This window comes from Nelusetta ayraudi, unplaced genomic scaffold (genome assembly GCF_046127955.1).
Source record: "Nelusetta ayraudi isolate G7.1 ecotype Tasmania unplaced genomic scaffold, CSIRO-AGI_Nayr_v1 ptg000002l, whole genome shotgun sequence".
Taxonomy (NCBI): Eukaryota; Metazoa; Chordata; class Actinopteri; order Tetraodontiformes; family Monacanthidae; genus Nelusetta; species Nelusetta ayraudi.
The window spans coordinates 1,222,356-1,238,687 of NW_027466052.1; the positions used below are offsets into that span (position 1 = coordinate 1,222,356).

Here is a 16,332-nt window from a genome sequence, read left to right on the forward strand (position 1 = left end):
GAACATCTGATCTGCTGTGTGGATGGAAGTGTGTGCGCGTGTGTGTGTTTACTAGACACCGCCCCTACCTCGTCATACCACAATACCTCAGGGCAGTGGGCTGCAGTCACTGTTGCGTTCGATGTCGAAGCAGCATTGTGGGACAAACGAGCGTTGACCGGAGCGGCGGTCAGCGCTGCTGAATTCTACTTCGGCCTCGGCGTTGCAATTTTTTTGTAAAAAAAAAAAAAAAAAAAATCTTTTTCTTTTTTTCTTTTTCTTTTTTTTTTTTTTAACTTTTTTTTGTCATCAGTAACTGCAGGCAAAGTCCCGTCGTCGCTCAGGAAGCTGTGAAGTTGGAAGTCTGCAGAACCTTTTTTGTCTCTAGGATAATTTTGGAATTCATTTGAGTTTTAAAATCGTTTTTAAAGAATTAAAAAAAGAAAAGAAAAAGTTAACCCGATCTGTGTAAAAGCAGGTGCATATGCAAGTGGTTATCAAATACCTCATTTATCAGTTTTATGTTGTTGTTGTTTTTTTTTTTTTTGGCTTGTACAATGCTCCGTATATTAATTCAACTGTGGGGTTTGTGCATATTTTTGTACTGTTATTATTATGGACATGATAATAATGATATTACTGATATTATAGTTTTCTCTTTGATTAAAGCAAACAAAAAAAAAGGACAAAACACGAATGCTTGTAAAAACTGGTTTGTGCTGATTGTATTTAAGAGGAGCACTTTTCCAAAGTGATTTTCACACATTCAGTTTTGTTCATATTAGTAATATAAAGATATGGTTCTCAGGGCTTTAAACTTGTATGTCATGATAAAGTTTTACTTTATATCTTATTTCAATTGTATCTGTGTGGTTTTTTTTCCCCCTCCCCGACTTGCTTCATTCTGTTCTTGTGCAGTGTGAAACTGAAAACCTTGTGTTTGAACACCACAAAACATCTTGTTTAGTGTATCTATTTATTTATACAGTTGCAAGAAGAAGCATGTGAACCCTTTGGGATTAGTTGGATTTCTGCATAAATTGGTCATAAAATATGTTCTGATCTTCATCTCAAGTCACATCACTAGACAAACACAGTCCGCTTAAACTAACACCGCACAACAAAGTACAAGTTTTCATGTTTCTATTGAACACAACATGGAAACATTCACAGTGTAGGGTGGGAAAAGTATGTGGACCCCGAGGCTAATGACTTCTCCAAGAGCCAATTAGAGCCAGGAGTCAGCCAACCTGGAGTCTAATCAATGTGGTGAGATTGGATGTGTTGGTCAAAGCTGCCCTGCCCTATAAAAAACACAGCAGCACTAATGGCAAAATATGCTGTGGACAGATTAAACCAAAATTGAGTTGTTTGCAAGGAACACACAGACAATTATATTCAGACAATCGAGAAGCCACATCTGTTTTGCAACTGTTTTGACAGAAAGCAATCTGTCTTCTGCAGACAAATGTGTTCAGCAAAAAAAGTCTCATTTTTTTCAATCTGCGCAGAGAAGGAGGGGCAGGGTGGAGGGTGAGGGCGAACCAGCCCTCCAAAGTTCAGACATTTTTCAAGATAACGCCACAAGGTGGCAGCGGAATCGACTCAAAAGACAACCAGAGACTCAAATGTTAGGCATTTTCTCCGGTCATGATGCAAAAACATTGCGCTGTTTTTTTTTTGTTTTGTTTTTTTTTAAATACTATTTTGATGATTCTCTGATGGTTATTTTTCATAAAATCTCCATTAAAAATAGATAGTTGCCTGTGATGTGTGGGAGCTTTTAGTCAGATTTAAATAGCTCCGTCATTGTCATGTGGCATTTAAACACTGTTCCAGCTAATATGTATGTGTATACACGATACACACATATTAGCAGCACAGTATGTATATGTACACATATCTCAACTTTTATTGAGAACAAATAAAACAGTCAAGGATCTCTTAATATTGAATCCAAACATACAAGATCAATGTATAATTGTATTTAGCTGTAGTATTAACCAGTATAGCTGTCATGACCAGAATCTCGATTAGCCTATGTCATGAGGACTTTATGAATTTCTTTCAGAATAAAATATTTAACTTCAGAGATGAAAATCCGCCCTACCTTGTGGTCGTCTGGCCCTAAAGAGTATTCATCTGGAGAGGTTTCAGCAAATTGGACTCTGACATTAAATGTCTCATCTCCTCTGCAAAGTTGGCCACTGGTCTGTTGGACCCATTTCCAACTAAACTTTTAAAGGAGGTAATTTACAATTAATCAGTCCTTCGCCATAGCTTATCTGCCACAATCCTTCAAATTGGCTTCAGTTAAACCCGTTATTAAAAAAGCGTAGTCTGAAAATGTGTGCTTTCTCGTTAAAGGCCAATCTCCAACCTTCTGTCCCTTTCTAAGACCCTGGAGAAAACAATTTCCGGGCAGCTCAATGACTTTTGACATGACAGCATCCTAGTTGTTTTAGCCAGGTTTTTAGGAATAATCAAGGCAGCGAGACTGCACTGCTGAGGGTTAGTTAGTCATCAAGTCCCTCAAGGGTTCGTCCTTGGACCAGTTCTCTTTATCATTTACATGTTACCTCTTGGTAAAATGATTAAAAAAAGTATAACACAAATTTTCATCGCTATGCAGATGATACCAAGTTATATCTGTCAATTAAACCTGATAAAGCAGATCAATTCAACTGGAGACTTGTCAAAACCAAGCTTTTTAATTGTGGACCCAATGGAGCCGAGAACAATTTTCTAATGGTCAAATTAGTTTAAATGTTAGAATAATATTACTTTTGCCCCCAATAATGACGCAAGGAACCTTGGAGTCTTTTTTGATCAGGACTCTTCTTCAACTCCCATAATAGCGTTGCCAGGACAGTTTTTTTCCATTAAAGAAGTATTTCTAAATTTGAATATTTTTCCTTTGTCCTTTCAAAATGCAGAGAAGATTATTCATGCCTTCATTACTTATGATGCAAAGCCTGCAGATCAAGTGAAGACAGACAACTCTTCTGTTTGGTAACAGTGTCAAACTTTCTGTGGCCAGTCAGAAATGCACAAAAGGTCAATTGTAATGTAGGTTACATACTGTATTATATTGGTCGGTAGTGTATTTTTACCCAGTGTGAACAAAAGATTCCACTGCATTTTGGTGACAGTAAATAACTATCTGTTCTTAACATTTGGAAATTAGAGGACGATGGGAGGCTCAACCCTGCCATCGGTTTTATCTTATGTTGACCGCGAGTTTGAGGCGGCGTCATAGGAAATAAATTTAAAAAAAAACTCGCTGGTGTAAAGGTTGCAGTCTGTTATCCTACGTGCAGGAAAATAATTTAAAAAAATTACTTTAATTAACTTTGATTAAAAGTTTGTAGTAACTTTAAAACAGAACAGCAAACATACCAAACAACTGTCTTCAAAGAAGTTCACATTCACCCGTCAACAAAAGTGCAGTGCCCAGAGAAAGATTTCACATGACCAAGGAGTTTTCAGACATTTTTGGTTACACCAGAGAAACAAAGAAGTCATGGCTAAAGCGTTTGAAAACCAGAACAACGAATGAGGTAGAACGCGATAGAGGTGCAGCCAAAACAGGGAAACGCCACGCTAACTAAAATCTTCAGTTCACTTAGCCAAAGTCAACACATACAGGAAGTTTCCGCAAATTTCGCAAAAAGACAAAAAAAAAAAAATACGTTTTCAGTGCTCTGAAGATTTGCTTTGATAGTCACACACTAACTTTACAACTGAACAAAGTTGAGATGATGAGCGTCATCAGAAGGACCCAGGGTGGCGGACCCAGCGAGAGATCCGCCGACCTGCTGTGCACCTTCAGCTGGTACCGCTTAACCGTCTTTTTGTAGCCCGACTCCTCGGCCAGACACTCGTAGACCTTCTCATGGTGGGGGGCCACGCGGTCGATCAGTAGGAGGCACTCCTGATCCTTGACGCTGCACGCTGTGGATGCTCCGCCGTGGTGCCAGCTGTACTGGGCATGACGGGACTCCACTGGGCAGTGGAGGAAAACCTGCGAGTCGAGGTTGGCGTGGACGGTGGTTGGGTCCCTCCCTGTGTGAGCGCATGTGCCGTTCAGTCACACTGTTCAGTCAAACATCTCATCTAAGCCAGCCTCACTAATTCAAGCTGCGAGGATTTTGGTTTTGAAGCAGCTGGGAATGTTTGGATGGTGTTACTAGGTTGAATGTCTGTTTCATGATTCTAAATGTGAAAAAAAAAAAAAAAAGCAGAGCGGGGGGAAATCGATACACAACTGTGTTGTTCGTCTTAGCTTTTAAAGGTGGAGTGCGTAATGATTGGAGATTTTGAGGAAGAAACTGCACCACAATGGTTACATTTTAGACTGCATATATATATATATATATATGTATATATATACATATATATATATATATATATATATATATATATATATATGTATATATATATATACATATATATATATATATATATATATATATATATATATGTATATATATATATATATATATATATATATATAGAGCACAAGACTTTCCACAAGGGAAGTTGAAAGGTAAAGGAACGTAATATTGTAATTAAAAAAGGCTGGGGCTTTTTTTGTTTTCGGAGCAACGCAACACATTTACCGACAAACGAATGTGTTATTTCCTCACTAGGCTGCGAAACGGCGTGCAAAGGTTGTTCCTGTATTGACCAACGTGAACTTGACAGAGACGCGCTCAGTCTCTTGACCTTGATTTGGTTCCTCCTGCTTACCAGCTTCCTCAATTATGCAAGCCTGTTGTTCCAGATATCGGTTGTCATTTCGACTGAAACCTCGAACTTATCTGATTAACAGACAGGTTTTTTTGGCACTGAAGCAATTAGAGCATGTGAACCAGCTGTGACGACGGGGACATTTTTAAATCGGAGTTGTTACGGCCCGTGAGAAGAAATATGCTGTGATGCTGCTTGCTGGGCTGCAAATAGCAACTTTTACATACCACTCCGGGCGGCATATGCGCAGATGCCGAAGTCGCCTTGTGCCACGTCTCGCTTCATGCCTCTGTGGTGACAGAAGAGGGTGCTGCAGTTAGTCTCCAGGCATCACACACGCACACACACGTGATACCCGACAGTGATAAAGACGTTCCCAGCGTGCACAACTCACATCAACCATTTGCTGTCATTCACCTGTTCAACTGAAAGCATTGCTGTATCTAAGCCCCAGCGATAAGACCAGCTCTGGAACAGAGCAGGTCTGTTGCAGGGGAAAAAACATGTTTGTATTTCCTATGTTTATTCCGCTTTTTTCTTCTTATGCGTGCTCGTGCCCTCATTGGAGCAGCTCACGAAACGGAGTGGAGAGAAGTGATCTTGACACAAATGAGACAAAAAAAAAAAAAAAACTGTTTTCATTTTTACAAATGAAAATTCCCTCTGCCCGCGTGCGTCCCTTCTCCTTCACACCCGACTACCCTCTACCCAGCTTTACATATGATCAACGAAATGCATGACTTGTCACACACACTTGTGTGGTTGTGTGCGCGCGGACGAGAGCGTGCGAGGGGGAAGTGGTACATTGTGAGTCATGTGAATGTTTGGTTGACAGACCATGTGACACGATGATGGTGTGAAGTGCGCATGCTCTGTGGGCCCCCTAATGCGTAAGTGAACACACACATACGTTGGTTGAGCAACTACATTGAAGTGAATGGATCCCGGGGGGGGCTTGGGTTTAATCCCATCAGTTTTGTTTGGATGCCGATTAGAAAAGAAAATCAGAGTTGGGTTGTCCAAGTCAGCTCCCGTGACAGCAGCTGGACAAGCTTATACATATACAAGCTGGACGGCCCCGAGAAGCTTCCTCGGATGAACTCAGCCTGACCCTCTCAGGCATTCGCTTACCAATAACAGTTGACACACCTGACCAACCTGACCAGGTGCGGAATGTGAAACAGTGTTATAGTGTTGAGTCAGTGGCTGTGTCTCAATTCAGTGTCTGCATCCTTCGAAGGAAGCGTCCTCCGGCGGGGAAGGACGAACCCAAACCCGCCTCCCCGGGAACCACGGTGGGACGGTCTCGCCTTTGGCATATTTCCTGGTTGCGTCACCGCCGTTCCCTCCTGCTGGCCAACCCCGCAGGTGACGTTTTCATAGCATCAAGTTAACCATTGGTTCGCCATCCAACGTTCAAATAAGTAAAAACCCTACGTTAAAAACCGAATATTTGATCTGAAATTTCAATACTTAAATGTACACGTCGTGTCTTTCCCAGTGCATGCCTCTCATTTCAGCTGACTTCCCAGTATCCCAGGATGCTTTGCAGCAGCACGCAAAGCATCCTGGGATGCGGTGTATCCTTCGGCTAAAAGTAGGGCGCATTTCGAGGGCGCATTTGAAGCGTCCTTCGGATTTTAGTGAATTGGGACAAGCCTTCGCGCAGTGCCGTGACGCAACTGGCCTTCAAATGCAGGCTTCGAAGGATGCAGACCCTGAATTGAGACACAGCCAGTGACTGTGTGCCTGTGTGCGTGCAGGCCGGAGCCTGTTGGTGTCACCTCTTGTACGGGCTGCAGGTGGTGCCGTCCCAGCCGCAGTAGGGGTCTCTGGAGAGCACGCAATCTTGACACGTGTGTCCATAGTTTTTACAGTTTCCAACGTCCACCTGGACCAGTTCATCTCTGGCGGCGACGTACAGCTTCCTCTGCAACAAACGCCGCAAACATCATGTTAGCTTTTAACTCCCTCCCCCCCCCCCAACTTTTAACATTTCTGCCACATCCAAATGTTCCATTTGCAAGGCGGAAAAAAGTGCAACACGTGTCTGTTTTGCTGTTGTGTTCTCAGCCATCCAATCCATATCCAGTACAGCAACACACTGTGTGATAGCGCAACAAGTGTATGCACAGGAAGACAATATACAACCGGTGTATATAAATGTGTGTATATATAAAACAGAGTTGATTCAAAAAAATATCAATTTACCATGTGTTTATATATGTGGCTGTGGGCTATCCAGGTTCCTAAAACTCTCCAACTTAACATTCCATTTTAAGCAAAGGTCAATGACGGTCATGAACTCATGAGTCATTAGCTCAAAACAATGTGACTTCTTCTTTTTAATTTTTAGCTCGCAATTCAGGGGTAACAGCAGCAATGAAAATATGCAAAGACTGGATTTTTTTTTTTCCTTTTGATGGCAAGATTTTCTGGAAAAGATTAGTTTTGGTACTAATGTGTGACCGTTAGTGGCTACGGAGAACCCTTCCACACACCCCGGAAATCATTTTGCTAGCTGTGCTGTTGCTCACCGTGGGAGGATCGAGGGTGAGGCCGGTGATGTGTCTCTTGTGCTCGAACGGCCGATATTCGGCGATGACAAACAATTGGCTATTGTTGTGAACGACCTTATGAATCCTTCCGCTATCTGTTCCGAGACAAAGAAGGGCAGGTGATACAATACTGACGCATCGTGTTTCACAACCTTTCAGGGTCTTGCGGCAATCTTGAGCAGATGCTCTGACAGAAAAAGAAATGATGAAATGATGACAGCTCATGTGGGAGGAGACTCTGTGGGTTTTTGGAGTGGCTCAGTCACATTGTGATCTAAAGGTGTGTCTGTTATGTTTGGCAGCAACTTCTGGAAGTGATTATCTATCTATCCATCCATCCATCCAGGATAAAGTCTAAGTCAAAGGTCATGCCGGCTGCTGAAGCGCCGCAAATAGCAGCGGAACGGCGCCCGCTTCCTTTTGGCGCCCTTGTTAACCAATGGCGTCATTCACGCCCAACTCGAAGCGGCACGCCGTCTGTGGTCTATTTTGAGCGCGGGGCGCAAGCTATCCGCGTCAGGTTGGTCACTCAAAGAAACGCGAGAGAATGCGGTTAGTTTTCAAAATAAAATACTGCAATTGACAAATGCGATCGTGGCTTGAGAATACCTCAAGGTTTGAGGGTTTTTTTTGAGGGGAGAGTATCTGGATAGTATAAGTACGTCATCGTTGGCAGTAAGATATCACAGAAGCATGTGAGAGCATTGAGGACAGCCCCCGTAAAAATGGTAAAGCACCTCAGACGCATCAAACATACTAAACAGTCCTGTGGGTGATGCGTCTGTCCTTCCATGCTCTACTCACTCAGTGACAGAAAGAGAAGTGGGTTGCCCTCTGTGACAGAGCTGTCGACCAGGATGTGAGTGTAGTTGTGGTGTTTGGAGATCAGCAAAGGTGACAAACGCAGGGGCTGCACCCACTGCTCCAACTTCGAGGTCTGCTGGATCTCGCTCAGGGTCACCAAGGGGATGGCGGTGCTGTCTGCGGCGCACTGCGTGAGAAGACACTCAGGTGTCAACGAGCTGTGGACCCTCTGCTGCACAACAACATACATGTGCTGTACTAAAGGTGGCAGGCAAGATTTTAATATGAACAAACGCTGCCGTCTTAGAGCAGGCTTGGGCAAACCTACGGTCCGGAGGCCATATGCGGCCCGGTAAGATCTTTAATCCGGCCCGAAGAACTTGAAGAAATTATATTAATGGTAAGTAAGTCATAAAATAGCTGCATTTTATCCATTTTTTCAGTGTCTTAAGAGTCATTTCAATAAAGAGTGAAATACTGTGGCGCTTCAGAGACACAGATTTTGTTTGTTACACTTTTCTTCATCTCTGTCACATTTTAGAACCCAATGTTGCCCAAACATTTGCCAAGTCCTGTCGTAGACTTTCGCCTGTTTGGTTGGGTGGGTGGTTTTATCAGGTAGCGAGGCGAGGGGGAAGGCCTATGACATCATCCTTCTCAGAAATGATCCCTTTTAAGATTAACACAAAGCCGAGAAATGGAAAGTGTTTCTGAAAGTGTGGCCTTTCAGTCCGTCTGTCTGTCTGGTTTCAGTGAAAACTTCATGGCTGAATTTTACAGTGAAATATAATAAACTATTGATGGGTTGCACTTCCACAATTGGTTATCTCCGCTGAAGTCACATCTATCACACAATTAAATAAAATAAAATAAAAAGGCATCCAGTCCAGTTTCATATGTAACAAAAGGTCTTTTTCAACACTTGCCTGTCTGGAACGGGCACTCTGCCGGCCACTAAATCTGGATCTCATAAATACGTTATGCATGTCGCCCACGGTGTAGGCACACACAGCACTGATGCCCCTGCACAGAGAACAAAAGGTCAGCTGGCCTACACAGTGACATACAGAGAAGGTTGTGTGCAGAGGAAAGATGAAATCCTCTTCCAGCAACAAAGACCAAGTTAGAAATGCAACAGGAACATATTGGCTAAACAGGGTTTGAAAAGTTGCACTCATTGCAAATTAAAAATTGCCTCAGCTCCCTCATACGACAGCTTGATGGTTTGTGGGGTTTTTTGGTTTTTTTTTTTTTCACCAACAACCACGGCAACAAGAGTCACGCTGCGTTCAACCTCATTATGCCTGACTGGATCTTTTGACAGCAAAACCGAAGTCTCGTGTAACCCCGTGATGTTGTTGTCCTCATGTAACTTAATTTGAAAAACTTCCACTATTCTCGGTGCATAAAAAAAACAATTTAGAACATTGTAACATTGTCTAGCCGCATCAGCTGACTGCTGCTCGGTCTGCAGGCTCATTGGAAAAAACTAGAAAAAAAAGCCTCTGGCAGATATCGCATTTGTGGAATTGTTTGCAGTAAATAGATGCTTCTTTTTTATTTTATTTCCTGGTCCATCTGTTTGATATGTACACAAACATATCAACACCTCCCTGGCAGCCGACTCATCTTTGCCAACCCACCCACCTCCAAAAAATGAGGAAGAACGCTCCATTTATTTCAAATGACATATAATTACAGTCAAGTGACTCTCATCAGTAGGTGGTTTAAGGCGGTGTTTTCCACCTTTTCTGAGCCAGGGCACATTTTTTAGATTGAAAAAAAAAAAACAACCTATGGCACACCACCAACCAAAAATATAACTTTTTAGCCTAATAATGACAACATAGTCACCTAGTTTATTTAGACTCAGTGTGAAACCTGGTCCTGTTAAGATGCACACATAGCTGATATCCTGGGAGGAATTGAGGGAGGAAAATAGGCTCACGATTCCTTTTAAAGCGCAGTCACTCGACAAATAGAATGTCTGTATTTTTTTAGACAAATGAAGGTAAATTGGACCATTTTTCACGGAACACCTGACATTTGCTCACAGCACACTAGTGTGCCGCAGGACGGTGGTTGAAAAAGACTGCTCTAAGGCGTTTCCTAATGAACAAAACGCCTCTTGCAGCGCTTGCGGAAAGTAGGAGTGTCAAAAAAAAAACACATGACACAATGAAAAAGGAAACAAAGCTACCAAAGTCGTGAAAATATGGGGAACTCTAACTTCTCCTCACCATTCGTTTCTGAAAAGTGCGTAAACCTTGGTGTCGTTCCACAGCTTATCCTCAACAATGGCCACGTCCACCAGCTCGGAGAAGTACAGTTTGCTCTCGGCCTGCCCGCAGTAGAGTCTGGCCCTCAGCAGGGACGTCCATTTCAACTGCAACATCTGCTTACTGCCGCCCTTATCGGACTGCAAGGAGAGCAGAGCCAAATGTTGTTGTTGTTCATTTCTCTTTCTTTTTTTTCTTTCTTTTCCAGAGAACAAAGGTATCGTTATGTGTACTACACAGTAAATGACTGGAGATGGTGTTTAAGACTTTTCCGCTACAATTAGTTATATTACCATCAAGATTTACACTACCAACCAGAGGCCTGTAGCGTTGCTTCTGCTGTTCTAGATTTTCTACATTACGTGTTAATGGCAAAAGATGTCAGACTGAAAGATCCAGAACAGTTACAAAGCAGTGCAGTGAGCACGGAAGTTAAATTTAGCAGGTGTTTCCGTTGTTGCAGCTTCCTCTCGATTGTGTAAAGTTGGCCCTGCGTCGGTGGTCTTTGTTGAGCGCACAGCACAATGAAAAGCTACACATGCATGCAGGGGCCAAGGCATGAAAACGAAAACGAGCACATTTAGACTTTTGTCTGGCACTGGTACCTCCCCGAAAAGAAGTGAATAAAATACATTGTGTAAACTTACCGCGCAAATCTGGGCCACATAAGGCGTCCATCTCTCACTATACGGGTCGATGCTTTTGTTTTCCTCTTTGTAAAAAGCATAAACTCTGTCTTGCGAGGGATCAGATTCCCATCTGCTGTACATCAAACTAACATAGCGGTGCTCTGGAGGCAGGGAGAAAAAGAAATAAATGACAGTGACTTTAACCCGAGTTAAATAGCTTTCATTGCAACATGCTTTCAAGTGTCTTACCTTCAACGTTGGCATCTGGATCTAGTCTGTCCCTCCCAAACCTGTAGAGGCCCATCAGGTCATTAACATCAGAGTGTGCAATGTAGAGGTCTGCACTGTCTCCTGATTCTACAAAGACAAAACAACTGATCACACTCTGGAGATATCATGGCAGCATGGCAAACTTCTATTCACCTCTTCTAGTTCAGAAACCTGGCAATCCCAGTGATCAAGGCAGTCAAGCTTACGACTGAAACGCGGTGCTTGTGTTGGGTTAGCGGAGCAGCGTTTGAAAATACGATGCTATCCCAAATTACACGAATCCGACGAGACTTCTGCGCTGATGTGCCTGCACATGACGCAAGAACACGAAGCCGTCATCTGATGATGCGATGATGCATCAGTCCTAGGTCATATCCACCACTGCATTCACTAAACCAACCTTAAGCGGTTAAATGGTGAATAAGTGCTTATCTTTAGGGTTGGAACATATTGATGGGTTGAGTCTTACAGTTGCAACTTCCTTGCTTACTTGTTTCTAGCTTGTCCATCCTTTACTTAGTTTGCTTGCTCCACATCTCAAAACAGTGGCAGCTCAAAGGCTTAGTCTGGCGAAGCAGCCCATTCTGCTGTCAGAGAATGGTACTGGTAGTGTTCTGAGCTTAGTGCCGTTTCTGCCGAAACACCAACCAGTGGTTCATTCCACCGTGACACCTCCTCAAAGACACCTTCCTTTTGTTCATCTACATATCTTTGATATGCACCTTGTCTGGCCTTGTAGACCACATACTCCATTAATTTTGTCTGGAATTTAATATTGAAAACCTAATCACAGGCATGCATTTAAATCCTGGTGTGGGCTTGAAGGTACTGGAAAATCTGGCCATAATCCCAATAGTCTTATGAGAAGGTAGATTCCCTTTAGCAGTGTCTCTTCTTCGGGAGTTGTTCAGCGAGTTGCTCGGCAAACAAAACTCATCAAATACACAAACCCAGCATCAACACCTTTGCACCAAGTGTTCAACACTTGGCGCTCTCACCTAAAACCATGCAGAGACCAGAAACCCTATAAAGTGCTGATATTACAAGACAAAATGCTATGCATATTTCCGTTGCATTTGCTTCAGCAAGTCAAGTTCCCCTTTGTTTAATTTGTAGCAACAGATACACTATCACAACGGACATGCGCATCCTCGTTATGTTTGATATGTTTGGAGTTAGTCAATGGGAAAATCTACATCTTTCCATTGATATGACAAATGACAAATAGTGAAAACCAGCGCCGACAGAAAGCGACCACACTACCCAAGTTTGGAACAAAATATCTTTCGAAATAGTCAAGCAAGTTGTGATATTGTAAGTTTGAAAGCAGTGGATAAAAAAAAAGAAGACATGCAAAAACAAGAGTTACCAACCTTACATTACTTTGGCTTTATTGTTATACTTTGATTAGACAGTGGAAGCTGATGGAGACACATTATCCATCTTCGTTAAAGCACGAGGCATGGTGACAGGAAAGCAAAAGCAGCTGCTCGTGTTGGAAACACGAACAGAAGAGAGAAGAAAAGAGAAACAAGAAAAAGCTGAAGACGAAAAAGAGTGAAAAAGCCAAAATGTTGAATGTTTAGCCAGGATACTGATGGAAGACCAAACTCACCGACAAGTACAGACGGATCTTCTTCCTTGATTTTTATAGGCGTGATGCTTTCACTTATGCCGTCCATTTTAGAAGCAATGCAAACTGGGGAGTCCTCCAATAAATTCTAAAAGACGACATATCAAGTTCATGAATATTTACTGCTTTGTCACTGGTAGCACAAATATAAAAGAAAAATCAAGACAATTTAATACGGAGCTGCTTAACAATATCTTTTTAGGCGGTCCAGTAGCTCCAGTGGCTACTCCCATCCTTCACGGTCAGTGACCTACCATGTAACAGCACTCTGTTCTGGTGTTGTCGGTCCCACACAGAAGAACATGGTTTGAATCATTTGTCTTTTGCACCAAAGTAATGCGAACCTCACAATCCTGTCAGGAAAATTGATGTGTCAGTGAAAAGTGATGCACGATACATCCAATATCCTCCAATGGTGTCTGTTAGATGTTGTAGAATCAATCCACACTCACTGGTTGATTGGTGCAACTTTTCCATGGCACCTTTCTTTCCAACGTCTATGGAGGGAAATCAAAATTTGAGGACAGCGAATCTTAAACTTTCCTTGATTGTTTAGATAGGAGTATTAAAGGTATTTTGTATAGAAAAACAAACATAAAATAAAAATACCGTCAGAGGATCTTGCAAGTTGAATAACATCAGGTCTTTACGTCCAGCTGTTACCACAGTCTTTTGATCCTCTCCCAAAAAAACCCACAGAGGTTCATAGTTGGAGGGTAAATGTATGTTCTTTGTAGTCTCTGGAATGCAAGTCAGTAAATAGAATCAGAGTCCATGTGGTAAAAGGATTTAAAATAGCTTTGAGCCATCAAAACATTAAGAGTGAAAACCCTTTCACACAGGAGCAATATTATAGGAAACAGTGTTAGCATTCTGTGACATATTTATCAATTTACCACAACCTAACCGTTTGGCAGGTGTTCCTGCAGATATCTGACATGGGTAGGACCACTCCCAAAAAGGACTCAAGCCATGATCTTGTTACTATATACTAAGTGTCAGCTCTACAATGAATTCATTCTTACCCTTAAAAGGTGAAAAGTGCCAACATTCACTGTCCGAAAGACGCCTCAGCCACCGAGATTAAACTCCATTCAGTCATTAATTTAAATTGACATGTCTTTAAATTGAAAGAATACTTAACTGAACAACGGAAATGGAAAAAGGAGGGAAAGAGGTTATGAGGTTGATGATGCGTAACAGGGCAATAGGAAATATCACATTTTAAACCTCAATGGTAAAACAGATCTTTGTGGGTCACAAGGCCATCCACTGAATGTACAGGCAGGAGACAATGACACACTTCAAGTTGGTGAATATACTTTTTCAAGTCAGAGCGTGCTGGGTGGAGAAAGAGCAGCTACTGTATAACTATAACCTGCGACAACTTATGAGCATAGGACACTGAAACAGGTCGTTTCATTTGAAAAACTGGTTCAAGGACATTGGGAAATCTTCAGAAGAGATATAATCACCCTGGCTGCCAGCATACAATTATCTCTCTGGCTTTAAAAAAAGAAGAAGAAGAAGAAGAAGAAGAAGTCGTGCAGCATTTCAGAGATAGCCTACTTCGTGAAAGTTTCTGACTGCAGTGACCCTCTGCCCACTGTCCTGTAGCCAGATCCTTCAGCAGCAATTGGAAAACCACATCCAATCAAAATGTTGAGAGGCATTATTTATGTCTACATTCTAGAAGTTAAGACTTAAGAGAAGAGAATTCTGTTATTTTGTAACAAAGGGAGAGGGCTCTATCAATATAGAGGTCTTTAGAGATCGTTTTAACATCTAAATGTCCAATTTAAACAGAAAGGGAATGCTTTAAATAAACCTGTTTGTTGAGAAGCAAATTGTTCATTAATTTATGTGCAATTTCACTCTCAGGCGACTGCAACAACAAAAATATCTCGCTTTGCCGTGAGGCTAGAAGGATGATAAAACTCAGTTGACGATTCAAAACGGAAGGAAGTTTCGGGTCCTACCTGGACTTGTGATGATCATCCTCGGAGACGGTTCTGAACTGGCTTCAGTCCAAGAGTTGGACTTCGAAAGCAGTAAGGCGAGATGCGCAGCGATGAGAATCATTGTCATTTCGCGGTGTGCTGAACTCCTCTGCGATGCTGTCAAACGTGAGATGGGTTTGGTTGAGCATCAAGCGATGAACGCCCCCCCGACCGCGACGCGATGCGTGGTTACAGTCATTTCCTACATAAGTAAAAGCTCTGTCGCACATTGTGGAACTGGAATCATCAGTCTTCAACGTAAGCACAAAAAAAAACCCGACTCAAAGTAACGCAGAGAAATGACACGATGTCCAGTTTTCGATCACATAGCTGTCAAATGAGTTCAATAATAGTGCTCGCAGTTGACTATGGGAGGACAGTGCCTCCAGGTGGATTGAGAGTGTCGAGTCTACTGATTGTCTATAATTAAAAAAACAAACATAAAACCCAAAAACGACCAAGCCATTAAAAACAATTCAAGGGCCAGGCATTCATACTCTCAGCGTTTACCATTTGTATACCATCCGAGGTTGTTATCGATCAAATTTAGGATCAATTTAGAACCGCATTCTGTTATTTTATTTAAATTAACACATTTGACATTTACACGTGATTTACAGTTAAGTTACGTATATGTAACGTTATACACGTAAATATAAAATGAATGGCATTCGTCTGACTCATCACCATGGATGCTGTTCTTTTTTCTTTTCTTTTTAACTCAATAAATCAAATAAAAAAAGATGTCCATTCGTGCCAAGTTCCCTGCACTTGAATACCACAATGGGAACAGGTTTTTTTTTTTTTTTTTTTCGTACTGTCCACAACGTGTAGCTTTGAGGTTGGGTGTTGTTTTTTTTTCTTTGTTTTTTTTTTCTATGCTACCATATATTTTTAAGTCAATGGTTAATTGGGCTTCTAATCACGCACAGGTGGTAGCTGATTGATGGTGGTCGAGGTAAACAGTTTTTGACTGTGCTCTGGACTTGCCAATCTTTCGCACTTAAACGGGTAACGGACAAAATGAAGAAGAAGAAAAACCTTAACCTTACGCACCTGTTTCGACATTTATTTTACCGGAGCACACGTGGGAACAATGTTGAAAGACAGTAGTTGATATCTGACTATTCTTTTCATCTGTGTATCCTGGAATTACCTGTTTAAAGGCAACCTCAGAGGGGGGAAATTCTTATACCAGCAGTGGTGGCGCCGCGTCAGGGCCACAGGCCAGTCTCCGGTTCTGTGGGGTTGAACAAAACAGACCCCCGTTCGAGGTTGACAATAAAGCCAGTTATTTGACCCACAACAACGTCACAGTACTGTCACCAGTGCTTCTCAACGTTAACCAATGCAACGACTTTGGTAAACGAGGGTTGTGGTTGCATTTTTCGGTGGTTAGAGACACTCCTAACCACACTATCCAGAGAA

The 16,332-nt window shown here is 42.1% G+C and overlaps 1 protein-coding gene and 1 long non-coding RNA gene across 2 annotated transcripts; one reads left to right on the forward strand and one right to left on the reverse strand.

The window, feature by feature from the left end:
- Nucleotides 1–506: 506 nt before the first annotated feature.
- Nucleotides 507–15,980, reverse strand: LOC142893024 (semaphorin-7A). The gene is made up of 15 exons (XM_076033284.1): nt 15,961–15,980; nt 14,884–15,013; nt 13,514–13,644; nt 13,357–13,401; nt 13,159–13,257; nt 12,887–12,992; nt 11,251–11,358; nt 11,020–11,162; nt 10,334–10,512; nt 9,020–9,116; nt 8,094–8,280; nt 7,269–7,384; nt 6,516–6,661; nt 4,959–5,020; nt 507–4,044 (listed from the first exon to the last, which is right to left on the reverse strand). The coding sequence occupies exons 1-15, from the start codon at nt 15,970–15,972 to the stop codon at nt 3,704–3,706; spliced, it is 1,902 nt and encodes a 633-aa protein (XP_075889399.1). The 5' UTR covers nt 15,973–15,980; the 3' UTR covers nt 507–3,703.
- Nucleotides 5,059–6,305, forward strand: LOC142893156 (uncharacterized). Its single transcript, XR_012927656.1, has 2 exons — nt 5,059–6,221; nt 6,264–6,305. It is a non-coding gene; the product is annotated as an uncharacterized LOC142893156 (long non-coding RNA).
- Nucleotides 15,981–16,332: the final 352 nt, after the last annotated feature.